A 27,982-nucleotide genomic window follows, 5' to 3' on the forward strand; every position below is an offset into this window, starting at 1 on the left:
GGCCTGCCACGGCAGTGCCAGTGTGCAGTCTGTGGACTGCCATGTTGCCCTGGCCAGTGTACCCACTGACCAGGCCTGACCCTTCCCTTTTCTTACACATTTGGACACCCTTATGGTAGGCCCAAGGTACGCCCCTGGGCAGGGTGCAGTGTATGTGAAAGGTAGGAAATGTACTAGTGTGTATAACATGTTCTGATAGTAAAATACTGCCAATTTTTTTTTTCACTATTGAAAGGCTATCTTGCCTATACGCTGACATGGGAAATGCAGTGTATCATATTTACCTGCATATCTTCCCATAGCAGCAAGATAGACATATGGAGTCCAACCTGCTGCTGACGAGGGCCTGGGTGCCCATTCTTCTTGTTTTGGTGGGGATCCACCTGTAGATCTTGCGGAGCATGTGGAGGGTGTTGAAGCAGGATGACGAGACGGAGTTGACCTGCTGATTGGGGGGAACAACTCCATGGCTTGGAGTAACATGACTCTCAACAGTGGAACTTCAGGGGTAACCGAGACCTGGAGACTTTTTGTGTCATGAGTAGAGTTGTGCCTGAAGCCAAGGCACCGGAGACAGCATTGCAGGTGTTTGTTACTGACATTCGATGGTTGCAGTACTTCCAAGGTTTAAACCCTGTGGTTATTAGAAAGGGACAGGGGTCTTGCAAAGCTGATACTTTTGAGTGAAGAAAAACTTAAACTGACAGGATTCTATAGAGCCGTTATGCAGGCATACACCAGTGGCTGCACCACTGATATTGGACTCCAGTAAACACAAGCCAGAGGGCAAAGGGAGGAAGATGACCACTCCTAAACACAAATCAAAAGCACACTTTTTACAAAACCCCTAGCCGAGGGCTTAATTTCGACTTGCTTAAAACGTGTAAAAATGGTATGCCCACTTTAATACACCGTCTCCACCCTTTAACCAGCATGAAGGTGGCAAAAAGAAGCAGACAAATATAAGAACCTCCTAACAGTACAAGATTTCAACCTGAAAAAAGTTTTAACTACATTATTACCAGGTTTGACAATGCTCCCGCGGCCAGAACTTTTCTCCGAGATCATGGAATTTGTCTTCATCGTCAAAGCAGCCGCACTTAGACATACACTTCATGTCGACTTCATTGAAGAATGGCTGCTCTGGTGGGCATCTGGGATAACAGCCTAAAGTAAAACAGAAGGAGTCAAAAAGTCATTCCCCTTAGACTTCCTGCTAAATCGAAACCCAAACATACAGATTTTATTAAAGCATTACTGATGCACCTGAGGCCACACTAACTGAAAATCAGGTTGTTAGGTTTGGAGGAAATCGGAGTACAAAGGACAAGTTGAGGACACGTTTTGATATTATCTTCATTCCTCAGGTGTTCATGATCAACCAAAGGAGTGATGTGTTGCATGCGGCTGTGCAGAAAGGAATATCAAGACTGGCCGACAGGGCAATGCAGTGCCAGATGGGCTGTTTTGTCACTGCTTGTGGGCCTGTTTTTTGTTCTGGTGAGCCGGTTTTACTGTTGATTTCCCTCATATTAACAAATTAACCGTGGCGCAATTCCGCCGCGGTGCGGGGCGTTCCATTGAATGGGCAGGGCCGAGGTAGCCAACGGATGTGCGCAGCACTACGGAGGTAGTGCTCGCGACGGCCGTTGGCCGACGGGCACAACGAAAGGGTTAACATACATATTGACCGCAGTACCGCCTATACAGCGTTTATTTACAATTTTAAAACATCCCCGATTTACAAATGTGGCCACTTCTTTAGCCAGTGGATTTGCATATGGAGAACACTTCTAATATGGTGCCCTGTCATTTTTTTGTTCTCACTCCGACCCTGGAGGCATGTATTGGGCTATCTTGCCTATGCTTGCTGATGCTGAGTTAGATATTCTGCCAAATAAGAAATGTGGGGGCATATTATCAAGGGGGTTTATCTCCGCTTCTTTGGCTTTAAAAGCCAAGAAAGCGGAGATAAAATGATCTCCCTATTACCTAGCTGTTGCTAACACCAGTTAGCGACAGCTAGTAGGAGATAGCGACCATCCTGGGCCCCACTTTGCATGTCAGTGATATTTATCACTAATGACATGCAAAGTGGGCGTGCCAAGATGTTAGCGACTGGAAACAGTCGCTAACATCGCTATCTCCTATTACCAACTTTTGGAGATATTCGCGCTAAGCGGGAATATCTCCAAAAGCTAACACCTGCCCTGAGCAGTTCTTAGCCATGTCATCCAATGGGAGGTGGATAACATGGCTAAGAGCATTAGCTCGGTAATGCATGAATATCGCTGACTTTTCAGCGATATTCATGCATTGCGGCCGATTTTTATCGCATTTGTGATAAACCTTGGTAATACTAAGGTTTATTTGCGATAAAAATCGCCGCAGCTCTGCGGTAAAGTTTTGTCTCTAACCAAGCAATAGCGATAATTATCGCTATTGCTTGGTAATATGCCCCGTGGCATGTAATCAAATGTTGAATGGTCAAGACTTCACCATTCATGCGTTGCAACTAAGCAATGCTTGATAAGCCAATAACAGGAACAAACATTGAGACTACCGTTTCATGTACACACTGTGTATGCTTTTGAAATCGCATAGGTGAATGGGAGTGATATGCTAGCACAGTGTGATCATACCACGATGGCCCTCGCACGCCAGTCACATCAATTACTGTTGCAAAATAAAAGAAGAATGCTCTCTTGGAAACAGCTGCTTGTGTTTGCTTCTCCTTCCAATGACAGGTGCAGCTCAGTTAGCAGCTGCGTAGTCTTGCACTCCTTGCCCCCACACCCACTCACCAACACACTTCATAAATAAGTCACAGACAGCAGCTGTAAATGCCCCCTCAAAATTGTACATTCAAGAGCAGGTATAGCAAGGGCATTGGAAGAGAGCATGGCAGTCACTGAGGTAAAAATACAAACAGAGAAAAGGGATAGCGAAAGAAGAGACAGGCATCCTTTTGAAGTAGGGCTACAGAAAGTCACAGCAGTAGGGTTCATTTCTTTTTTTTAATTTCTGTAATTTTTTATTGTATATAGTGGGTTCATTCGCCTCACATATAATCCTCAGCTCAGATTCACAAGAGGCCAAAACACTCTCGAAGCTTCTCAGTCAGAGGACTGCTACACTAAAGAGGGCTGCTGATGATCACCAGGGTCTAGGTATCTTGCTTCTCGCTATGACCCTGCAAGTTCAAACTGCTATACACAACCCTGTCAATAAGCTCACTTACCCTTCTGAATACATCTCATATATCCTGTGTGCAATGTTCATCCTATTCCTCTCCAGTAGCAGAAGCTGGAGAACGGCATCGCAGGAGGGCAGAGGAAAGGAGTGGGGGGCTGATGTGGATGAATAGCATCTTGCTCACGCACTATGGCTGAGATACCCGCCACCCCCTCTCAACACAATCCCCAAGAATTGGGAAACCGGAAACAGTTCTTGAACTTTTGGAAGGCGGGAAGGGAGTCACCCTTCCCGGCCGTATTTATTAAAATATGAAACAAAAGAAAACATTAAAATAACAGTTTCATATAATGTACAATTTCATTTCCACATTACGATGTTTGGCTAACCTTAACAGATCTCTAATACAAAGGTTCTCCTAGCCGAACTAACATCCTACAAAACATTCGAGTTGAAATTGTACATCCTAACGTTAAGGGCCAACGGCAAGGTCGTAACCGGTGTCAGATCCCTAAACCAGAAATACCCCCCTCACTTGTGAGAGGAGCGACCGCACAGAGGCGTACCTCAAGTGCATCTACCAATTTCCCTTTGTACTTGACGGGGGCCCCAATAAACTCGACGCCATTTAACGGTCGTTCGAGGACTCGTGTGAGGTGTCTAAAAAGGTAGCGTAAACCCCCTCCCGCACCCCACACAACTTACCCATCTGCCGTCGCAGATGTCCTGGCCCCGGGAAATTCCCCAGGAGGGGCCGTAGCCCCTCCTATCCAGGAAGGGGCCTTGACCACCTTTCCTTTCCTTCCGGCGGCCTCTCCTTAGACAGGACCGCCTCCCCGTTGAGGGGCCAATTGGCCACCTCCCCCGCGCGCTCCCATCCGTAATGGGTGACGCCCCCTCATAGGGATCTTCGAATTACTGCTCACCGATCATGACCTTACCGCCCGACCAAAATAAATACGACAATTCTACCTAAGTTACTAAGATTACAAAGCAAAACATCATTTATTATCAAGCGTAAATACTAACCAATCCTTGTTCAAAATTACTTTATTTGCAAAACATACTGAAAATAACCAATCTTTATTGCATCTTTAAGAAATTTCACGACAATCATCACAACCTGTAAGAAAACAGAGAAAACAAAAAAGATACTATATCAACTGTATTCACAACGAATCGCTGTCCTCAGGGGCTGGTGGGTGGGTCAAAATTGCTCTTCGTTCCGTCTCGAGCTCACGTGCAGCGGGGAGGTGCAGCTTCAGAGCACAGGAACAAGAGGATGCTTTCTTGGCTTCCGCTCCTTTTATCCGTCTTCAGGGTGGGCGTGAACCCGCCCCCGCCTGCCTCCGAGGGCGTGGCCGGCCGCGTCGGTGTCTAGGCCAGCCCACTCTAGGGCGGGAAAAAGGCGCGCCCCGGCTACGCCGCTTCGGGCATACCAGCCGAGACTCGCCTCCCGCCCAAGATGGCTTCCCGGGGGGATCGTGGTACTCCACCATACGTTCGGGGGGACCGAATGGTTGCCCCTTTCCATATGGCTGAGATACCCGCCACCCCCTCTCAACACAATCCCCAAGAATTGGGAAACCGGAAACAGTTCTTGAACTTTTGGAAGGCGGGAAGGGAGTCACCCTTCCCGGCCGTATTTATTAAAATATGAAACAAAAGAAAACATTAAAATAACAGTTTCATATAATGTACAATTTCATTTCCACATTACGATGTTTGGCTAACCTTAACAGATCTCTAATACAAAGGTTGTCCTAGCCGAACTAACATCCTACAAAACATTCGAGTTGAAATTGTACATCCTAACGTTAGGGGCCAACGGCAAGGTCGTAACCGGTGTCAGATCCCTAAACCAGAAATACCCCCCTCACTTGTGAGAGGAGCGACCGCACAGAGGCGTACCTCAAGTGCATCTACCAATTTCCCTTTGTACTTGACGGGGGCCCCAATAAACTCGACGCCATTTAACGGTCGTTCGAGGACTCGTGTGAGGTGTCTAAAAAGGTAGCGTAAACCCCCTCCCGCACCCCACACAACTTACCCATCTGCCGTCGCAGATGTCCTGGCCCCGGGAAATTCCCCAGGAGGGGCCGTAGCCCCTCCTATCCAGGAAGGGGCCTTGACCACCTTTCCTTTCCTTCCGGCGGCCTCTCCTTAGACAGGACCGCCTCCCCGTTGAGGGGCCAATTGGCCACCTCCCCCGCGCGCTCCCATCCGTAATGGGTGACGCCCCCTCATAGGGATCTTCGAATTACTGCTCACCGATCATGACCTTACCGCCACAGGCCGGATAGTTGACCGGCTATCCGGACCCCCCACAACACTCCTGCCTAAAGGTCATGTCATAAAGTCTTTAGCCAGACTATCAGGTCTCCTATGAGTAACTCGTTCCCCATCCGGGACAAATGAACACCATCCCCCGAATACATACTGTCCCCTTTAATACAACCATGCGAAATAGAATGCAGTGTACTTGAACGGAACAGTCTACTCACTTTATTATTAATTTTCCTTACTGAATGATTCAGAGCAGAAACAGAAATAGCCCCCCGCCACACTTTCCGTGGGATCATATGGGACCATGCAATTGTGCACCCTGGAACTCTTCTCGCCAACCAACTTACCGTGGAAAGCATCGCCTCAAGAAGAAGTCGTCTACCAGTGGTCACCAAATCATTGCCCCCAAGATGTACTATGACTATAGACGGCGGTGACCTCGTCCGCCCTAACAAACCCTCGAAAAATGATCGAAACTGGTCAATACAGAGCCCGCCCTTTCCGTAGAAGGACACACTGTAACCGTATTCCCCAGCCACGTGAATCATGTCACCTGCTTTGAATACGTCCGCGGCACGCCTCACGTATGAGTGGCCCACGACCCACACCTCCTTTTTCACAGCCGGTAATGTCTGACCGCTGGCCCCCCGGTGTCGGGTCGACTGGACAGTCCGCCCCGCCTCGTAGGCTTGCGCAACTGAAAACCAAACAAAAACAAGAAGCGTGAGTACATCATTACAGCTTCACAACATGTGCAACCGCACATACCTCTTATAACAGTTCGAGGACCAACGCCCCACACATTTTACTTGTTCAACATTCAGACCCCTGGCTGTAGCCTCCGTAGCAGCCCCTATCCGAAAGGAATGGGTCCCAAAGTCGCCGGGGTTCAAGCCCGCGGCAGAAATCGACATCGCAAGCACCCACTGAAACTGAAGCCTCGTCAGTGGGGTGGCGTCAGCGTGTCTTAACAAGGTCCCCCCCCATGCTGCCACCCTCCGCGCTAAATATTCCTCTACGCACCCAACAGGGCACATGGCAGACCCGGGGATCCTCTGGATGATTACGCAGTCCCCGATTGCATCCTGATCGGATTTGGACCTGACAAACGAGACCGTCATTGTCTCCTCCCTGACCTGAATGTGTTCCCGGCACAGTCCCCCCATCGTATCCTGCTTGTTCTTTGCCACTAATTCGCTTACCCGCATAGCCCCATGGAATGCTAATGCAAATGCGGCTCGGAACAACACTGCTTCGTACTGGGATGAACATGTTACAGGTAGCACGGATAATAACAGGGCCAACCTATCCACACCTATCGGGTGCCTATCGTCTACTCTGCGACCCTCAAGGCGTTGCCACCCACGTAGCGCTTTCTGCACAACGAAAGACGCTGTCGGGTCCTGGATCCCATGAGCCCTCGCCAAGAAGGAAATGGCAGCCCGATGCCTCTGGGCCGTAGCTACTGACTTGCCTGCCTGACGTAAAGAGAGCAGGAATCTCACTACACACTCTTCCAGACCCCAAAGCTCCTCCCCGGCAGTACCCAAAAAGGCCCAATAGGAACGGAACGCCCCTTCATATGCCTTCCTCGTCCTGGGTGCTAAACTTTCTCCCACGAGGTCTTGTAGTTCGGGGCACCGAGAGACCAGAGAGCTTCGGGAAAGGGTGCCGCCACCGGGTCCGCTGTGGGCAGAAAACCCCAGAAGGCCTGCATACGGAAACGAGAGAGCGCATCAGCCGCTTGGTTCATCACCCCCGGCACGTGTCGCGCCCTAAACAGTACATTCAGTTGCATGCACAACAACACAATTTCCTTGAGCAGCCTCAGAATCAATTTGCAACGTGCTGCCTGACTATTGATACACTCAACCACGGTCATGTTATCAGACCAGAACACCACAGAGTGATCCCTAAACCCTTCTGGCCATGTTTTCAAAGCCACCAGAATAGGGAACAGTTCGAGAAAAGCAATGTTACTCGTCAACCCGCACTCCTGCCACCATGACGGCCATTTTTGAGCCGACCATTGTGTACCCAATATGGCGCCAAAACCCATACTCCCCGCCGAGTCTGTCCAAAGACCCAACTCCTCGGAAGACACTGCTGGTTTATTCCAGACAATTCGACCATTGAAATTCGCCAGGAATGCAATCCAAATGCGCATGTCCTGGCGAACCTCTGCCGACAGTCTCGTACGATGATGTCCTTCCTTCAAGCCGACCATGGACTGTGCAATCGAGCGGGAAAAGGGGCGCGCCATCGGCATTACTCTTAGGGCAAAATTCAACTGTCCCACCACCTGTTGCAATTGATGCAGGTTCACTTTCGTTGCGCGAATACATGTCTCAAGGGATAACCTGAATTTTAACACTTTTTCCTTAGGTAATCGAAAACAACCTTCCACCGAGTCGAGCTCGATCCCCAGAAACTCGATCAAGGTCGAGGGACCCACCGTCTTACCTGGCGCCAATGGCACACCGAATTGATTCATTAGGACACAAAATTCATGTAAAGCCTGTCCACACTCAGAATCCCCAGCTGCCCCCAGAAACAGAAAGTCATCGAGATAGTGCATAACATGTTGAAAACCTGTCTTCCTCGTGAATACCCACTGCAGAAAACAACTGAATTTCTCGAAATAGGCACATGAAATCGAGCATCCCATTGGCATACATCTATCCATGTAATAGCGACCCTGAAACTGAAAACCAAGGAGACGCTGATCGTCTGGGTGTACCGGGAGCAACCGGAACGCTGACTCGATGTCCGATTTGGCCATCAGCGTCCCGGGCCCCAGGCGATTCAACATGGCAACGGCCTCATCGAAAGATGCGTACCGCACCGAACATACTTCCGGGTCTATCGCGTCATTCACGGAAAGACCACGTGGGGCTGACAAATTATGTATCAGCCGAAACTCACCCGGGTCCCTCTTGGGGACCACCCCTAGAGGAGAACACACAAAATTAGCAACTGGTGGCAAATCGAATGGACCGGCGACACGACCTCGAGTCACCTCTTTCCCAATCTTTACTTGCACCACCGCCGTGTGCTGTAAGACCGACGTTTGATTCTTACAGTCCGGTACCCCCTGAAAATCCCCCACTGGGATGCGGAAACCATATGAAAACCCGTTCCGTAACACCCCAGCGGAAGCATGATCTGGGTATTCGCTGAGCCAAGGAATCATTGCCATGGTATCAATCGGGGTAGGTAAAGGCGCCCCTCGGACTATATTAGACCTGTTTGGCGCCTCCCTTACCACCGTTATCACCCGTTTTGGCTCTGCACATGGACTCAGGATGGGATGGCTGCCCGCACCCCCTACACTCATGTCTGAATTTGCATGACCCCTGGGGCCTGGTACATTTGCTTCTGTTAAAATTCCAACAGATCCCCCTTTTACCTGTGTTGCCACTCGGCTTCGAGTGGTACTCGTTACCTGCACCCATCCGAAAGGGCGTCCCAGAGTTTTGGCGGGAGGATTCCCCCCCGTTACTCCCTACTAATGGCACCTTCAACATCCCTGTACTCTCCATTTTTTGCCAAGACACAGAGTCGTAACAATCCCAAGACAACAACGGGTTGTGTTCTTTAGCTTTTCTAAACAGATTATCATAGCAGAACCACTGATTGCCCCCATATGCCACAGAATACTCCATAATACGCGACTGATAAATGGGTAACTCGGTCAACAACTCAGGCCTGCGCTCCCCCATGATGGAAGTAAAAATTCCCCACGCTCTGCCCCAAGTACCAATGGTCTCGTCGACCTTAAAGGCGGCCATTTTTGCGCGCCAAACACTCAGATGCATGAGCTCCTTTTGACTCTTCACATGCTCGATCTCGTAATGGTCGGTAAGCAATGAAAACATGTTAACATATTTATCCGCCCAAATCAATTCCTTGATTTCTTGTGGGACGTGCTGGGCAATCTTCTCCTTTCGAGAAGGTACAGACTCCTCCCCCGCAATCGGCAATGGCCGCTTACCTGAAGTAGACCCCACGCTTGTCGCTGAACTTGGGCCTGCTGTACTTCCAACCGCCGGGACCTGTGGGGGAACAGAAGATGGCGCCTTCGCAGCCTCCCTAGATTCCCGCAGTTGCCTCATCACTGCCCGGGCGTCGTCAGCCGTGGCGCCCTCGCTATCGTTCCCCAACCACGCTGCCAATTGTGCCGCTAACTCGGGGGGCATATCCTCCCTGTTCGCAGGGGTGACCACCACAGGGATTGGATTCCCCTCTTTCGGCACCGGGGTTGGCTCCTCTCGTAGGGCTTCGGGAACCCGGGGCTCCCCCCCAAGTGCTCCCCTTCTGGGTCTCTTGCTTTTTCCACCGGGGATTGTTCCCTGTAAAGGCCGTTTCGGTCCTCCTTCCCCGTCCTTAGCCTCAACCTTTCTCTTCAGATTGGCTATCTCCTTCATGAGTATGCAGAGCATCTCCTCGGTACCGACCCGCTTTCCGACCTTCTTGGGCATTCTCAGACGGGATATCTATAAGACAAAAAGAGAGATTACAACGCTCAAAATTGCTCTTCGTTCCGTCTCGAGCTCACGTGCAGCGGGGAGGTGCAGCTTCAGAGCACAGGAACAAGAGGATGCTTTCTTGGCTTCCGCTCCTTTTATCCGTCTTCAGGGTGGGCGTGAACCCGCCCCCGCCTGCCTCCGAGGGCGTGGCCGGCCGCGTCGGTGTCTAGGCCAGCCCACTCTAGGGCGGGAAAAAGGCGCGCCCCGGCATACGTTCGGGGGGACCGAATGGTCGCCCCTTTCCATTCTTCGGAGTTCTAGGACCCACTCTCAACATATTTTCAAATGAAAACGAAATAGCGCAGTAGTGTGGCTTTAATACCTGTGTATGGCTGCAGTTCGGACTAAATATAGCCCCTCTGTCTCCTGGCGTGTCGAACTGTCTTTAACCCCTTACCGGACAATCACTGCACGTATATCTCACTCTTGCAGGTTCCTGCTTTGTCCCGGTGTGACAATTATTTTCTCTTTCTTCCCCCCGCCAAGTCCTGGAATTCACTCCCTCTTCATCTTAGATTTAACCCCAACCTTTCTTTATTCCGAAAACAACTAAAGACTTTTCTGTTTAACCACCCTCAGTAAATTTAGCTAGCTACTCTGTCACGCCATCTCTGTTGGTTCCTAGCGCTTGGACGCCCCCGGGCAGCAATCGCGCTTTTATAAATTTACTTTTCATTTCATTTCATTTCATTTCCTCGAGGCAGTTTTATCTAACGCCCAGTACTGTTGCAGCTCGTGTAGGCTGGCTGCTGAGACTGTCAGGGGCCAGAAGAATGGGACCTGTAAACACAGTCCCACAAAGGTTTGATGGTAAGCAATGGTGCATTTCCAAACCATTATCCCAAAGAGCAAAGTTAAAGATACGGACACTGCTGTAGCATGGGAGTGCAGTGCTTCATTTGTAAAGGAAAGATTGCCGGTGACCAAAGCCCTGCTCAAAAGCCCCCCAGCAGGAGCATTTACCCGTCGGCGTGTCGAACTGTCTTTAACCCCCTACCGGACAATCACTGCACGTATATCTCACTTCTGCAGGTTCCTGCTTTGTCCCGGTGTTACAATTATTTTCTCTTTCTTCCACCCCCCAACCCCCCGTCCTTCCAAATGTTTTGTTTTTCCTCTCCTGTGTCTAGAAAACATCTGAAGCAGAAAAATAAGTGCCGGTCCCTAAAAATAAGTGCTGGTGCCCCCCAATCCCCGGCAACCACCGCTCAAATTAAGCACCGAGAGGTATCAACTCTACTTGCAGAGTTGTGAAATATATATGCTGCTCTAGCTTGACTGTGTGTATGAACAACTGATGCCCTTGTCCTTCAAATATATTTTAGCTAAGACACTGAAATTAATTTTGGCGCAGACATCTACACTACTTCCGTCTCATCAAGCACTTATGTACTGCTGCACATACCTCTTGTACCTTATGTTTTTCTGTAATAATCTACCATTTTGTTTTTCTCGACATTTGTAACTATTTTTGCTAGCATTTGGTAATTTTCAACCGTGTAACAAAATATTTATACTGTAAGGCACTCTATCACCCTTGGTAATGTCTGCGCAAAATAAATATGCAGAAATACATACCTAAATAAATAAATCAATGGATTTCACAGCAGGGAAAGGAAATACTAGCAATGTTCTACCTATACTGTGGGATGGACAGCTGTGAGTCATGAGCACTACTCTAGGACAGATCTGAGGGGCAGTACAGAGTCCAGACTTACACTGCTGAGCTATGGCCATTTCCCTGGTACAGTCAGAGATACATGACACTTTATTTAGGGAGGAGACTCTTTATTTTGCATTCATCAATGTATTTATGTAAGAAGTTGGGTTACTAGTTGACTAGAGTGTGAGCCCTGGTTAAGCAGCATCCACAATCCATGTCAGGGACAGCAAATCCCAAATTAACCTGTGCTCCATACTCTGGAAGCTTGGCACAGAGCAGTCAGGCTTAATTTAGGGGCAATGTGTTAGGTATTTGCGCAACACTTCGAACAGTAAGAAAGTGAAAAACACCACACAAAAAAAATCCCATACAAAGTTAGAAAAATAGAGTTATTTCTATTAAATAAAAAAAGACCAAAACAACAAAAATCAGTGCAGAATAACTGGAGAAATGCACTTTTAAAGATTTTTGTGAAAATAGTTCCAAGAAACACAAAGCGCCAACTGTGGATATCTGATCATGCCAGACCAAGAGAAAGTCACAAGCTCAGATCGACTGCGATGGAGAGTGGCCAGCTACATCAACCCACCTAGGTCGGCTAAACACAGTACTTTAAATCATGGTGAGCCGTCTGTGTGGCATTGCTTTGGGAGACATTGCATCATCTATTGTTGGTTCCAATGAAGCTGTGATAAGGCTTTGAGTCAGTTCTGGGGAGCCGGGAGGCGTAGCTCGACAGGGCTTTGGTTTGAGTTGGTTCCGATCAGCTCACAGGTGAGCTATGAGGCTTTGCGTGGCTTGCACAGCTCATTGTTGGTTCCAAATGAGGACGCAACTGTGCAGCAAGGCTTTGCGGGGCTTCATGTAATTTCTTCTTACAATGAGGACTGCAGCTTTGCTCGGCAGAACCACATTCAGACCGACTTCAAAGGGCCCAGGGCTGGCATGGCAACACTTGGGAAGGCAGGTCTCATAGATGGTAGAGTCCAGGGGCTGGGTTCAAGATTGTTCGAAGCCTGTTATGTCCCCGAGGCTTCAGATCAGGAGGCCAGCCAACTAGCACTTGGTGTCACTCTGGGGTCCTTGGTTCAGAGTTGCAGGCAAACTACTCTTCACCCAGGCAAGAGGGCAACAGAAAAGAAAAGCAAGGCAGCCGTCCTTCAGAGCAGCAATTCTTCAGTACAGCAGTCCAGAATAGTGACAGTCATTTCAGCAGCATTGTAATACGTATTTCTGTCAGAGTATCTACAAGTCCAGAAGTGTACTGAAGAGTTGGTGTCAGAGGTTCAATATTTAAACCTAGTGCCCTTCCTCTGGAAGGTGGGAGAAACTTATAGAAATTCCCTTTGAAATTCCCAGGCATCCTGCCTTCCCTGTCTTGGCCCCAGACTGACTATATTGGGTATGCAGCCCTTTGTTTGGAGGCAGGACATAGCCTATTCAAGTGTAAAAAGGGCTGTGCCCAGACCCTCTCTCCCATCCTGCCAATGATAGCGCACCCGGCACATCAAGCTCTCTATTGTGTTTGGCTGTCTAGGATGTGTACGCAAAGCATGACTGTCAACTACACCAAGTTATGTGACCTAGAGGCAGGCTTAAGGCACCGAGAGACTAAGGGTCTGATTTAGATATCAGCGACGGGTTACTTTGTCACAACGGTAACAAACATCTCATCCACCCAAATCAAAATACCACAGGATTTTAAGGCATTTATATTTCTGAGAATGGGATATCTGTCCCCGTTGTGATGGCGTAACCCATCCACTGATATCTAAATTAGACCATAAGATAGGAAAATGCAAACTTTTAAAAAGAGGCATTTCCAAAATCCAACTATACCATAAGTTAGGATTTTTCATTGCAATGCCAAAGAAAACAAACATGAACTGGTTATCTGCTCTAATTTGGAAATTACCGCTTATTACGTGTAATAAGGTAACTCTAATGCTATCCATTGGAAGAGATAGACCTTGCAGTACAGTTCATTTCTGGACCTGACAAAGGATTCTCAGAGGACTGCTCTGCTGGTTGTGGATTGTGGTGTACTTCAGAAGACTGTCCTGCTACACCTGAGACTAAGTCTGCTCAAAAGAAATCTTCACAGCAGCATTCCCAATCAACTTATTGACTAGAAAGTCTTTTCCTCAGACACCGCCAGCTGTATTGCCCTGCTGAACTTTACCTCCTCAGACAATTTTTCTTCTAAAGTGTATCAGTACCGCGGTCCATTGCAGTTGGCTATAACTTTCAACTTTGCCCCGGCCTTGCACAACTAGATGTCAGCGATTGGCTCCTTGATCTGTTAGATGCTATTTTTCACTTAAAAAAAAAAATAGAACTCTGGTTTTACTTATTGGATTTTTGTCATTTTGGTGTCCAATAATTTATTTAAATGTCCCTGTTTTTTAAAATATGGGATTTTTCTTGTGTTTTTAATGTATTACTGTTCAAGTGCTGCATAAATACTTTACACATATCTTCTAAGTTAATTCTGACTGCTTTTGTGGCAAGCTACCTGAGGGTTAAGCAGAGGTTAATTTTGTGACTTTCTCTGGTTCACCCCGACAAGTCTTGTGGCTGATGCTTAAGTAGGATTTCAACCCCCAGAATCAGCAACCCAATTTCTCACACAAGGTCACTGGATTGCGTTGTTCTTTTGTAGATTTTCTGTTGTTTGGACAGGAACAGTCTGGATGAATCTGAACAGATCTCCATAGTCTTTACTTGATTATTGATTATGATTTCAGAATTTCAAGCTGAAAGCCCTTACGCCGTCATATTTTTCTGAGGAGGATGAGACATGGATCACTAGTCACTGGACAGGTATATTTTTCCTTTGTCACACTGAGGATCGCAATCATATTGGAACTCCCTGATGTCACTAAGGGCGCCACAAGCCAATAGTGTCATTGAAGCAATGTTTCCCTTCGTAGTGAAGTAGGGTCACAGACCAGAGAAGGAAATGATTACCCTCTACAGAGTTAAATGTCTCTCAATCGCAATATATGGGGCCTGGGGATATTGTGACTGCTCCAGACTACAAATTGTATAAAAGGGTTTCCCCCGAAGGCTTTTGATGACTCCACAGGATACATCACAGGACGTATCTTACCCCATATAGGATACAGACTATCTGTGGTGAGGAATCTGTAGCTTGCCCTCCCTCTGAAAAAATGGATGGTGATCTTGGTCTCATAACTTGGGGTTGCTAGACCTCACAGGATTCTAGGGTGAAGGACATTTTGTTTCTCATTAAGACCCTGTCTAGGACACTCACTAATATGCCTTAGTTTGTTTATTAGGCCTCTTCCATAGGCCGGGCCCCAAGAAGGTGGGGAACATATTTGTGGACTTGGCCCTAGCCGAGTGATGAGTGGACATGGCCTGGAAATCACCACGAGGTCTAGTGTGGGAAAGTAGGTGACTGAATTTGCATGCTGGTCACGGGCTGACGAAAAGGCACTGAGGAGTAAGGAAGCAAGAGGAGTCTGTCACAGACCTATTGAACCACTCTGTAGGGAAGCGGCTGATAAATCTGAATCCACTGGAACTGCAGTTGAATCTGAGGAGGGGCAGATTTTGGGCCAAGTCCTTGCTGCGAAAATGAGCCAAACCGTGACAGGGGTCCTAGTGCTGCCATAGGCAGAATGGATTGCTCTTCCTTGCCCCCCCTGTTGCCCCCTCCCACCTCTCCTCCGCAAATGATGTTGTTCACTCATTCTGTGACAAGACTTAGGCATGCATGGACATGGTTATAGTTTGTTTATTAAATGAGTATTATTATCTTATAGCATCTAATCCTCCTGCAAATGTGACAATAACCCCATCCATTGTGGGTGTTCACTTGCTCCTGTCTGCCGTGTGGACTACAAATGGTAAACCCAGACTATTGATTCAGTGTTATTGTCAGTGTTATTGTGTACCATATCGCTGTATCATTTGAAATGCCAATGAATAAAATTATTAATAATATCTTATTTATTTATTTATTTATTTATTTATATTCTTATATAGCGCTGGAAGTCAATCCTCGAAAGGATATCTCCGCGCTTGAGCATTACCAAAGGAGCTAAAGGAACCAGAAACTAGTAGTGGAATGATAAATGTGGGGGAACATAACTAGTAGGCGACAAATAAAAAAGTTTTCAGGGACTTATTACATTGATTCACATTTTTAAGTTGAGGAGAGAGGAGGATTTATTTTACTAATAGCTGCAGTCTATAGAGTTGGATCAACAGATCAGATGAATTACGTTGAAGATGGTGATATGGTGATATGGTAGACCATATTATCATCTCCAACGCAATTCATCTTGCAAAGACTATACCTCTGTTCATGAATGGACTTAGTTACGGTTGAACAAAACAAAGGAGTTGATGAACTGTTATGTACTGATCTGTTGAACCATGTATACATCTGTCCATAACATTTTTTGCCTGTTTACCATATCCCGTGAACTTATTTGGTGATTGATTCAATACAATATCTTTTCAAATATATTTATTTTTCCGTGTGCTTTCTTCTTTTTCTATTTTTGTCATTGAATGTTGCATTGATCAAAAAAATTGTGTTGTTATCCTATGGATACAGTCGGGTTAGATTTTTCAGAACTAACTCTATAGACTTATGCCAGTAAATCAACCTAAATAAGTAAATAAACGAACTCCCTTGTAGCTTTCCTCTACCCTGAACTGTTCATTGCCCAAAGCAACAAGGGTCAATTGGGTAACCCAGTATCTCTTTATCTATTCTGGGCAGGCCAGATCAAAAATACCACTATGACTGTCCTAAGCCTTCCCTAACATTTAAATAAAAAATTGAATACTTATTTAAATCAAACCCAGACGTAATAGAGCTGACTGCAACAAAGGTGTATTTCTATCTTCTATGAAACCATCCTAACTAAAAGCTGTACTTGTAAGCACATCAAAGGTCAAATTACAAACCAGCATGTCGGCCTGGAATCAGGTTACTGTTTCGCTGCTGTAAACTGTATGATGATCAAAGAATGTAGCCATGTAAGTAGACACTACCATGCTGCCCAGATACCTGCCGCGACATTCCTCAGTAGACTTCAGTAATGATGTGCAACTAGAAAAAAGTTATGCATGTTTATGAAAGATTGATAGAAATCCCTACAGTAGGAGGTATTAGAAGTTTCACATCATCACGTGTAGGATTCTCAAAGGACCCCGTTTTCCTGACCCCATCAAATTATTTATATGGTCTTCTCTTTGACCTGGTGTCATGCTTAGGTCTGAGTTGTCATTTTAATGCAAACAGTGGAAAGATGCATATAAGAGCCTGTGGCAAACCATGCCTTGGTCAGGCCTTGTATCAATGATTTACTTTGGTCAGATGTACACTTAGGACAACAGGCTGCAGCTAAATACTATCAAAGCCAGTGCTATTCTATGTAGCACATTGCAATTTGTGAATATTCTTCATGAGACATTTAAAATGTACTTCTTTGTTGGTAGTATGATCACCCACTGACGTGGAACCTTGGAGTGTAGTGGAATAACACCCTCTCACTGAAGTAGTAAGAGAGTCAACGTCAGAGCATTGTGTTTTTTCAAAGGGATTTCTCAGGAACAGATTTCACACCTGGTCTTGAAAAGTGACCAGGCGACAATCAAAGGGGCTCCTACACACCCTTGTGTCAACCTTTGTAATAAGCTGTATGCCGTACACATCATCTACTTGATCCAGCAGCTTTAATGGGCCTACAGGACTTCATTCTGGATGGTGGGAGCGCTTCAAAAGGGTGATCTAAGTTAATTAGTTTGTTGACCTGTGCATTAGTTCAGAGTAACTACTAGAGTATAACTTAAGGTCTCATGTATGATGCAAATATCTTCATGGCCTAATTCCTATATATATCAATGAAGGACAAGAGAAGCATAGAACATCTGTTCCTGGCTAAGTAATCGGGTTCTGCTAGTTGTTCTTAGTTTTCAAAGAAGTTGAGTGAGGAAAAATTGAGTTGTGTGTCTTTTGCCCTAGATCCCTCTGGCCTTCCATGACCTCCTTGACTGGAAGAAAGGATTCTGATGTACTATAGTCTTCATAGGCAACATATGTCTAAATAACCAGCTCCTCTCCTCTTTTTTTACCTCCATTGATAGGGATGTTTGGGGTACCAAGTCAGCTAGTAATTGTATGTTTTGTTTAAGAAATGTTCACACTTGCAAATTCTCTCTTACTCTTTTTATTATTCTTTTGTGGAGCCATTAGAAAAGATGACTCTGCAATATGTTTTTTTCCAAATCACAATCAGTTCTTATAAAGCACACATTTGTCTATTCGATTCTTAGCAACCCTTCAGAGTTCCTAAAATTAATCTGGAATACTAGCAACTTGAGTGCTGTTTAGGCCCATAAAGAAATATATGAACTGTTCCCCTCCCAAACATCCTCCCTCTCACCTTCCAATCCTGGCAAATCATGGATACATTTCCCGCTGGGGTTGCTGCATGTCTTCATACAGGGAGCTCCACAGGGCAGGTAGTGCCACTCACATTCGCCCTCTGGGTTATAGTAATCACAGAACAGAGCTGTGGGAAAGAGCGAAAAGAATAAAGGTTACACTTAAGCTATGAACTGCATTAATTAAAGCGTGATGCATTGAAATTCTCCCCTTATCTGTAGAAAGAGTAAAACGAAGAGCTTTATACAGAAGGAATATGTTGCCGTGATTGCATTGCTGTAGGAGCTGAGAAATACGTTCTTTAAGAAACATTAGTGAACAATTCTCTTTAGAGTTGCTCAAAATAATTATTCGCAACTAAAGGTAACTTTCCTTCGTGAAGGTCAAAATATCAAAGCTGTGTGTTCTTGTTGAAGAATGTTAAATTAAGTTTAAAGTATGGTCTGCCATGCCAGACTGGCAGAGCTTCAGGAAATGTGACAGCAACAGGCTCCAAGGAAGACACAGCTAAGCAAGCGTATGCTTCCTTAGAAGGTAGTTTCCTACTACTTCACTTGTTTTCAATCATAGACTTGACACATGATTGTCAGACCTGTCATTTCTTATATGTCAAATTGCTCCTAAATGAGTAAACACTGGACTATCAGTTGTCAGTTACAGAAGGGTGAACTTTAGTATCAATGGGCCAGATTTACCCAAGTTTTGCAACCGTGATAACAGGATGCAAAGCGGCAGCGATTTACAATCCAAGAAATGATGATTTTTTTCTCTGGAAAGGTGCACGTTTCTTAGGTTAAAAAGAGCTCTGTGCTGCTTTGTGTTAAGGGTAACCATGGGGGTAGTTTGCGTAGTAGCGCTATGCGTACCTACGCGAAGTGCACTTCGCAATACGCGAGCTACGCGGACTGCATAGTGCACTGTGCAAAATGCTGTTCGCACTGATTGCACAGTGCCGGATGCTTGTCCGCACTGTGCAATCAGTGCAAACCGCATCTTGCACAGTACAACCAGTCGTTTTCTGCAGTTCGAGTAGATTTCTACTCGAACTGCAGCTTTCTCAACACGAACTGGTAGTTTCTCATCGCGAGCGGTCGCGATCATACACGACCACTCACAATGAGAAACCTGACCTCCTCGTGTTGAGAATCACGCCAGGAGGTTTATTTTCCTCGCTCACGATCGGCAACTTGATGTTGCTGTTCGCAAATGAGGAAAAAGTCTCGCCGGGATGTCATTTTGCTCACTCCCGGTCGCCAACTTGACGTTGAGGACCGCATAAAAGCAAAAAATGACTGATACGCTACCCGTGTTTGCACTGTCCTATGTGCAATTCGCGTAGTGCGAAGTAGCGCAAACTTCGCACACTACGCAAGCATAGCGTAGTACTTCGCCCAGGGTTAGTTACGGTTCCTTTACTCTGCAGTATAAGAGGTAACACCCATAGGTTTTGACACAAAGCCCGATCCACTCTTTCATAGCCAGACCCAGCTTTCCACCAGAAACTAACATCTACTGGAAATATGACCCACCCAGAGGGAATATGTTTGAGTTCTTGCAGAAAGTGAACAATGCATGTGTGCTACAGTACACAGCAAATATCCAATTTGTCAGACCCTTCCGTGTTTGTTTACTTATAGGAATTTGTATGGGAAGGGTATGCTTCCAGTAGAGAATCCAGCACTAGGCTGCACCCACTGGCTGACTGACCTCTGTGCCATGGTATGGGGTTGTCCATCCTACAGTTTTTTTTTCTGTGTTTTCTCTTTCCTGCAACACAATGCAGCAACTGTGATCCTACTCTGCGTTGCGTGAAGTCTTACAAATGTGGACAGTATATTGTTTTATTGGAATCAAAAATCACACAGAAAAATGGAGGTTTAGGAGAAGGGATGAGTCCCCATGCCGCTTTCCAGGAGACAGCTGTACACCTTTTTACATGACACCCTGTTCCCCTTCATTTAGTGAATGGCGCACCTTTCAGAACATATTTGATCGGAATCATGTAGTCTTCGTGTATCATTTGTATTTGCTGCTTCTCTACTGTGAGAACTGTGTAGGGGTGTTAGAGCATGTGCAGCTTTAGCTAAGAAAGGAGAACAGGTGCGGCGTAGAAGCAGGTAGATGCTGATTCCCTTCCCTGTATATTATGATAATGTGTTAATCTGTCCCTACCCTTCTATCCTTGTCTCTAAGCTTTTACCCTTTTCAAGTTTAAGAGTTTTGAAGTTGTTTGATATGTACTATGCTTTACTTTCTGTAGTCCTTATTTCTTAGTTCCCTGCTCCCTCTCTTGCCCAGCATAATGCGAAGGGGCGTTGCTTCAGGTGGGGTGTGATAACCCTCAAATAAATACATTTTTGGCTTGAGAGTTAGGTATGAGGACTCTGATTCGGGCCTTCTATGCCCTTGTTGGGTTTTTTCATAGTCCTTGTTTGACTAAAAGTTTAAATTTTTTTTTTAAAGAAACTTAGACAGAGGCCGACCTAATGCAAGTATTGAACTTGTTCCTCACGGGAACAGTGTATCTGAAACCTTGGACATCCTTCCACCCTTCGGCAAACAGTTTTTTATTTGGGAAATTATGATTCACCCCCTCCCCACTCCCCCTCCCCCGCCCACCCCGAATCTCACTGACTAAGCTACGTCCCTGACCATGTGCCCCATTCATCGTTTGAGCCTTTTTTATTATGTTCATCCTAACTGTGACTCGATACTCACGGCATACGGTAGGGCTTCTCCAGTGACTACAAATGCCAACTTCATTGCAGGCCTGGGCATAGGCGGCAACCGCAGTACAGAAGCATTCACAGTCTCCGCCGGTGTCGCAGGCACAGGCGTCACTCACACAGGCTTCGTAGAAGAGCAGAGGGCTAACCTGGGGACGGCAAGAGGGAAGCAGAAATGTGAGTGAAGAACTCAAAGAAGATGCAAAAATAAAGAACTTAATTTACTGGATCTGACTTGACAAACAGAAGCCTGCAAGACGTATTGCTACACATTGAATAGAATAACCCTTAAAGCAAGCCTTGATTCCACCCAGAGGACTTTTACCCTCTCACTTCGTGCCCTTGGTGATATGGTGTATCATTCCGCCTTCTAAGAAATACGTCCATTGAAATGCATGCAGGGCTATTTCACAACTGAAAAGTACACTCTATTTTTGTCAAATTATATTCTTTATCCCCCACATGTGTTGTATACAGAAAACAATCCGTTTTTTTACGTTTTCCCAGCAGTGTGAAAGCCAATAGGGCAGGCTTTAATGTGATAAACAGCATGTAAAATAAATGTGTTAATGCCTTTGTGTTTGTTAAATGTTCTGGAACATTAAAGCCAGACCTTGCAAATGATTGTTCATGAAGGAGCTTCTACCAAATACACTATTTACTAGATTAAAGACAAATATGTTCTAAATTGCCAATTAGATGTGGAACAAGATGATTACAGAGTATGTTTCATTACTACCAGTCTTGTATTCAGTCACATAAACCTTTTTGAGAAGTTTTAGAGCAAGTGGTTGAGTTTAACACTCAGGTTTAGGTTCAAAGAGGGAGCCCTGGACATTGAAATCCCACTGACCTGTCCACACATTATTGTCACATGTAAGCTACTTGTAAAATGTGGTCTGAGTTAGGTTACCAATAATTCCTGACTACCGTGTAGTGCGTTATAGTGCACCGTAGCAGTGCAGGGATTCGAAAAGTTCTCCTGTTACACTGAGAGACCATAATTTGCCCTTTTGTTAGTGTTTACCTCCAGGGGTGCGCCCTGATTGGAGCACCTTAAAGACTATAGTCACCAGTCTCTGTTCCTGAAGATTTAGGCACATTCCAGCTACCCAGTTACTTGATGTTCACATCTATTCAGTGAAGACTTTGAGATAATCAAATATATATCATAGTGCAGCAAAATTGGGTTGCTCTGAAATTTAATGGCTTCTAAAGTTTAGTAAAAAATGTTCTCAACTTTTAGGTGAAATTACTCGATTCAACTCTACCTGAGATTAAAAATGGAATACAACTGACATTAGATACTGATGATCTACTAAATAGGACTCTCTTGGATTCTTGAGTCACGGTACAAAGTGTTTTGGATTTTTGGGAAAAATCAAACAAGCAGGAAGAAGTTTCATATAGGACTTTCATTATGTGGGAAATCTTCCAAAACTGATTTCCTAGCCAGGCATATCTAGAAGCAAAATGTCATTTGATATGTGATCCATAAACTAGACTGCCTTCACTGATTTTTGATACTTCAGAGAGAGCACCAGGTGTAGACGGTTGTATACATTGGAGACAGCTCTAATCCATTGACTCAATTATCATGCTTTTCTTTAAAGAGGGATATATTATTCTACTAAACTTGGGAAGGAAACAACTCTTACACTAAATAGTCCAATAGCGAGGCAGAACCTGCAATGTATTGATTTCTCAGTAGAATATTTCTGCTTACCATAGTTACCTTACGAATTCCGTCAATTAAGCCAACAGAGACAGAATATTACTCTATGGGGCCATAGGAGGGAGGACAATGCAGTGTCTGCTCTATTTAGTGTAGACGTTCTGATTGTTTTTGTTTCTCGTCCATCATCATCAGGGAAAACCTGACTGTGAGGGACAGGAAATAAATAATGACCCACACACCCTGGAAGAAAACCCCAAGATATGGGGGTCATTATTTCTTTGTTTTTCAGAAACAACCTCTTCATTTAGGAATTTGTTTCTGAAAAAAAAAATACTGAAAATGTTTGGTAAATGTCATCAAAACCGACGGCGGCAATCCAACAAACATTTTGCTTTGTACATTGAGAGGAACAATCGTGAGAATTGGCCATTTCAATGTAAAGGGATGACTGCTGGGCTTCCTGTCAACTCTATATTTGGGGTACTTTCTGCTGTCAGGGTGGCAGAAATAATGTTCTCTGCCCTTTTTATAGACTACTCTTTTCATTCAGGTCAAGGAGTGAGGTAGAGCAGAGATTAGAAAGAGCACAATGGAGCACAAAGTGCGATTAAGCCAGACTTCAGAGTAAAGGGGAGTCAGAATGTACCACTCGAATATGAGCAAACAGCCAAGATATAATCAAATAACTATATTAACATAAAAAAACACAGTAAATAATACATGAAAGAGAATGTCATTTTTCACACGCAAAAACATTAAAAAATGCTGCTTGCCGTATGGTGACTAGTTTCTTTAATCTTCCTTGCTCAGGTGTTCTAAAGTTTATCTTTTGCAATCCAGTATGTTTTTTTAAATTTGATCCATTAACAATAGTCATTTACAGCTTGTGGAAACTAAGGGGTCAATTAGGATGGCGGATGGATCGTCACCGCCAAGCAGGCGGTCGCAACCCGTCGGCCATCCTTGCCCGTCCGCCACCTATTTTCCCCCCGCCATATTACAATGGCGGGGGGACTGTGGCGGAGGAGAAGACCGTCCGCTGCTCGGAAAAGGTCTAATATGGTGGCGGTGTCTATTAGACACCGCCAGACATATTAGGATGGCCGGATGCAGATGCCTTTCCGTGGCAGCAATGCCGCCACTGAAAGGCATATGGGCTTTGATTTGGGGGCCCATTGCAGGCCCCCAGGGTGAAGGGGTAGGGTCTGGGGTGCACATGGGGGGTACCTATGGTACCCCCCTGCGTTTCACAGCACAACTTGGCAGGCACAGCGTGGTGCCTGTCATGTTGTGCTGTGAAACGCACAACATGCATTTTTGACATTGCGGCAGATGGTGCTTTCAGCACCGTCGGCCGCAATGGTAAAAATGCGGGATGCACCCGCCACTGTGGCGGGTTCATCCTAATTCGGGGCACGGTACCTCCGCCCTTGTGGCGGACAGTCCCTGCCCCAGACAGAATGGCGGACGGACTTTGTCCATCCGCCACCCTAATTGACCCCTAAGGTGCTACTCATATTTGCCTTTGAAACCTCATATATATTCTCATTAGAGTCGTCAGTAACAACAAAACATTGACTTCCCTCTATTACCTGAGTATGGCATGCTGCAAAGACATCACTTGTGATAATGCTGCACTCCTTCTGGGCCCAGGACTTCCTGTAAGGGTTGGAAGAGCAAGGATCCGTGGGATAACCAACATCGGGGCAAGTTGGTGAGAACTTCCAGCTGTTACCGAATTCTGTCACATCCCCTACCACAGCTAGGCTCCTCGTGGTGAAGTCGTTTTTGCTGTTTCCATCATAGTTGCCGCACAAGCCACATATTTTCCCCTGTGAAGAAAACACATATCATGAAGTCAGGTAGAGAACTTGAGTTTAGTGCTGCTGTTGTATTGTTTTCCAAATGGTGGTAGAATTACTGAATGTACACATTTCAAATGTCTAATTTCTGTCATCTAAAGATGTACATTCTGCATCACATTCTTGAATCTAGCACCCACTCCAAAAACAATCCCTCTATATGTGAATAGTTGTTTACATTGCTTTATATATAATGCATACTACAATATATTTCAAACGATTCCATAGCACAAAATAAGATCAAAATTAAAATTATTCTAGCATCCTTCCATCAAGGTTACATAAGAATGAAAATATAAAACATAACAAATCGCATTATATATTGATTTAAATAAGCAATTTGTTCTTTCTCATAATTATATTAATAGCTAATATATTACTTTACAACCTTTCCCTAAACACATAGAACTTCTAAAGACCTAGTAACATATATTCAAAGACACAGAAAAATAATCTTCTTTTTCCCATTAAACAATTAATAAATATCGATAACTTTCAGAGAACAGTATAAATGCTAATTTTCAATTTAAAAAATAAAATAATTCGATACAATACAGCACCTAAGCATTGTGATACCCTTTAGATGTCTTTGTACTATGAATCATATCATAGGAAAATAAAAACTGCTCTTTTCTACGTAGTATCGTATAATGAACTATTAAAAAAAAAAAAGGTTCTGCACTTTTTCCTGAAACAGTTCCCATTGTTATATCACCCAATCTACACTGCTAATGTGGCTGTTAGGATCCCTGTGCATAAGCCTCTAAGGAATGAGGTTTGTAGTGAGCGAACCTCAATCTGGGCAGGATTCCTTAGATTACTTTTGTCAATATTTGCCATCTCAGTTTTCCACCTGGAGAGCCTTCCGCCATTAAAGGGCATGTGCAGGGCTTAGCTCCTCTGTAGACTCTATTTTTCTTTTGATTTACTTTGATCAGTCTTCTTTCTTGTGTCTTATTTCATAGTCTTTGTTCATATTCACTCTACTGTTTTGATAATTGAAGATTAAATAATCTCATCTAAATATATCTGTGCAGTTTTGATCTTTAACACTGAGCTCAATAACATTGGTTTATGTGTTAAACTGTGAGGTTGCCTAGGAATTTATTTTCTACTGCAGTTTGGCCCAATGTCACAGGGCATTGTTTTCAATAGTAGAGCCTGTAATGTTGTCAGCTTGAGACATACATCATGCATTGTCGCTGAGAAGAAAATCTGGTAATGAGGGCTAAAGGTAATGGTAACCAGCTTCTGGGAAGTGCCGTAATGGGGAAGGAGAGTTAGAACTAGGATTCTAAGCTCTGTCCAACTCAGGTCACTCCTGCCCGCCCCTAACTCCCTCTTTATGTGAAGTCACAGTGTGGTTTCATGCATGCTGCCTCTCATTAAGCCTCCTGGACCTGGGATATGCAAAAGGGGTGCAGTTTGGTGTCTCGCTTTCTGTGCGCACCACCTATATTTGATTCTGTGGTGCGGTGGCTAGTGTTTCGGCCTCATCCGTGGCAGCTGAGTGTTACAGCGTCTGCATGTTGCTCACTTTGAAAGCCTTGCAATATGGCAACCCAATTGGAAGCAATTTGGATTTTGCATAGTCCCGGGGTATACTCCCTATGCAATGCAGCCATTTTTGCGTGTTCCCAGGTCAGTAGTGAGCGAGTCCAGGATAACGCAATCACCTTGAGACTATTACTTGGAAATTGAGGGGTAAGGCATATCTGGCAGCAATAAGAGCATAACAATTAACAATTATGTTAGAGTGAGTTCCAAGTAGCAAGCATAGATTACGTAATATAAATAAAACCAAAAATAAGAAAAACAACCGCCATAAGGAACACAGCCCCTACCCTCACCCCCCACCTCTATTGTACTTGTCGAACGTGGCGACACATGGAAGTTATGGCTTGTCTCCAAGTAAACACATAACAGAGGTGATATTTAGCGATGAAATTAGTGTCAAATAAAGTCTAAGTGAAAAGGTAAGGAAGTATGTCCAATTTATAACCAAACCAGTGACAGAATATTAGGAGCAACATTGTGCCTTAAGGGTCTCTTCTGACTACCCGTGGTACCCAGATTTAGTAGCATCAGTGATATTATGATGTTAGTCATAAGCTGGTAAGGTGAAAGTTGGATCTCCGAAGGGAGAAGTAGGGATACATTCACCGGAGCTCATCAGGGATCGTGAATGGGTAAGTGATGTTTGCATATATAGGGCCCGATATAGGTCGACATTTACCGACTGGTAACGGCCGATTCGGCCGTTACCGACCGGTAAATGGCTATTCTAGATGTAGGTGGCCTATTTTACCGATTCGGTAAATTTACCGAATCGGTAATTTTGAGATGTAGGTGGGACTCTTCTGAGTCCCACAGGCCTTACCGAATCGGTATTTTACCATTCAATCCAATTGGGTGGTAAAATACTGATTCCAGGTGTGCATGCACATGTGTGCATGCACACCTATGGCATGTGACAGACAGACATGCTCCTAGGGCATCTCTGTGTGCCACATGTCACACATGCCTGAAATCGGGGTGCTAGAGGGTGTCAAAGTGACACCCCCTGCACCCTTCCAACATTCAGTATTTCCCGAATCGATAAATACCGATTCTGTAATGCCCATTGATTCCTATGGGCTTCAATGCCCATTGGAATCAATGGGCATTACCGAATCGGTATTTACCGATTCGGTAAATACCGATTCCTACTGAATCGAATTACCGATTCCTACAGAATCGGTAATTCAATTACCTATTCTACCTACATCTCCCCCCTTCTATTTTACCGATTCATAAATACCGAATTTGTAAAATTCGGTATTTATGAATCGGTAAAATATACTTACCTACATCTGGCCCATAGTGTCCAAAATTGTATTGCGCTTTATGATTATTTCTTTTAATCGAATAAAGCTGATTGAATTGAATTGAATTGACTTAAGAACAAAGGACTGTTTGTATTTAGGTAAGATAGAGCTAGTAAGCTTGTAGTGCACGCAACTGAGTAATAAGTAGAGGACACCACATGATAAAAAGTGAGGCAGTGTGAACGTAATCATAAAAGACTGAGGCACTTATGACAGTGGTATTAATGACAATGGGTACAACTACCCAGAAGCCTAAGCCTCCAAACTTCGAGACCATGAAGTTAAAAAGAAATAAACTTCATAAGTGACTATGTCGTATTAGGCTACAACAATGTTTCGAGTTTTTGCTGCTATTTTTTTGCGAAGGTGAGGTGTCCATTTCAGCGACATTTTTTTCATCTAAAAATGTTGTTAAATCTTTATAATCCGGGAATATATGGGTAGGGCCTTGCACACTAATTAGAAACTTAATCGGGCTGGCAAAGGAAAATTGTATGATTATATTTTTCAGTTGTGGGCGTAGATATAAGAAGCCTTTTCTGACTTTAACTGTGGGTTTCAAATATGCTTCAGAGGGGTAATTGTTTTGCCATTCCAGGTAAAATGGTTGTTTTTTCTCATATGGGCTAGGATATTTTCTTCATGTTGATAGTGCAAGGGTTTGTAGACTTGGACAGCCCTTGTGAGGAGATTTGAAAGCAGGCATATGGTGGGCTCTTTCAAATTCTAAGACATCAGTAAAGGGA

The 27,982-nt window shown here is 44.9% G+C and overlaps 1 protein-coding gene across 1 annotated transcript in view; it reads right to left on the reverse strand.

Moving 5' to 3' along the window:
• The window catches only part of LOC147733205 (uncharacterized), a 618,178-nt gene that overhangs the window by 287,074 nt on the left and 303,122 nt on the right, over positions 1–27,982 (reverse strand). The window contains exons 23-26 of the mRNA XM_086957739.1: positions 24,100–24,339; positions 20,822–20,978; positions 18,102–18,230; positions 1,023–1,167 (exon numbers count right to left, since the gene is read on the reverse strand). Coding sequence (XP_086813865.1) covers positions 1,023–1,167; positions 18,102–18,230; positions 20,822–20,978; positions 24,100–24,339 — 671 coding nt within the window. The remainder of the gene's footprint in view (positions 1–1,022; positions 1,168–18,101; positions 18,231–20,821; positions 20,979–24,099; positions 24,340–27,982) is intronic.

The sequence above is a fragment of the Lissotriton vulgaris genome, chromosome 2_1 (genome assembly GCF_964263255.1).
Source record: "Lissotriton vulgaris chromosome 2_1, aLisVul1.2, whole genome shotgun sequence".
Taxonomy (NCBI): domain Eukaryota; kingdom Metazoa; phylum Chordata; class Amphibia; order Caudata; family Salamandridae; genus Lissotriton; species Lissotriton vulgaris.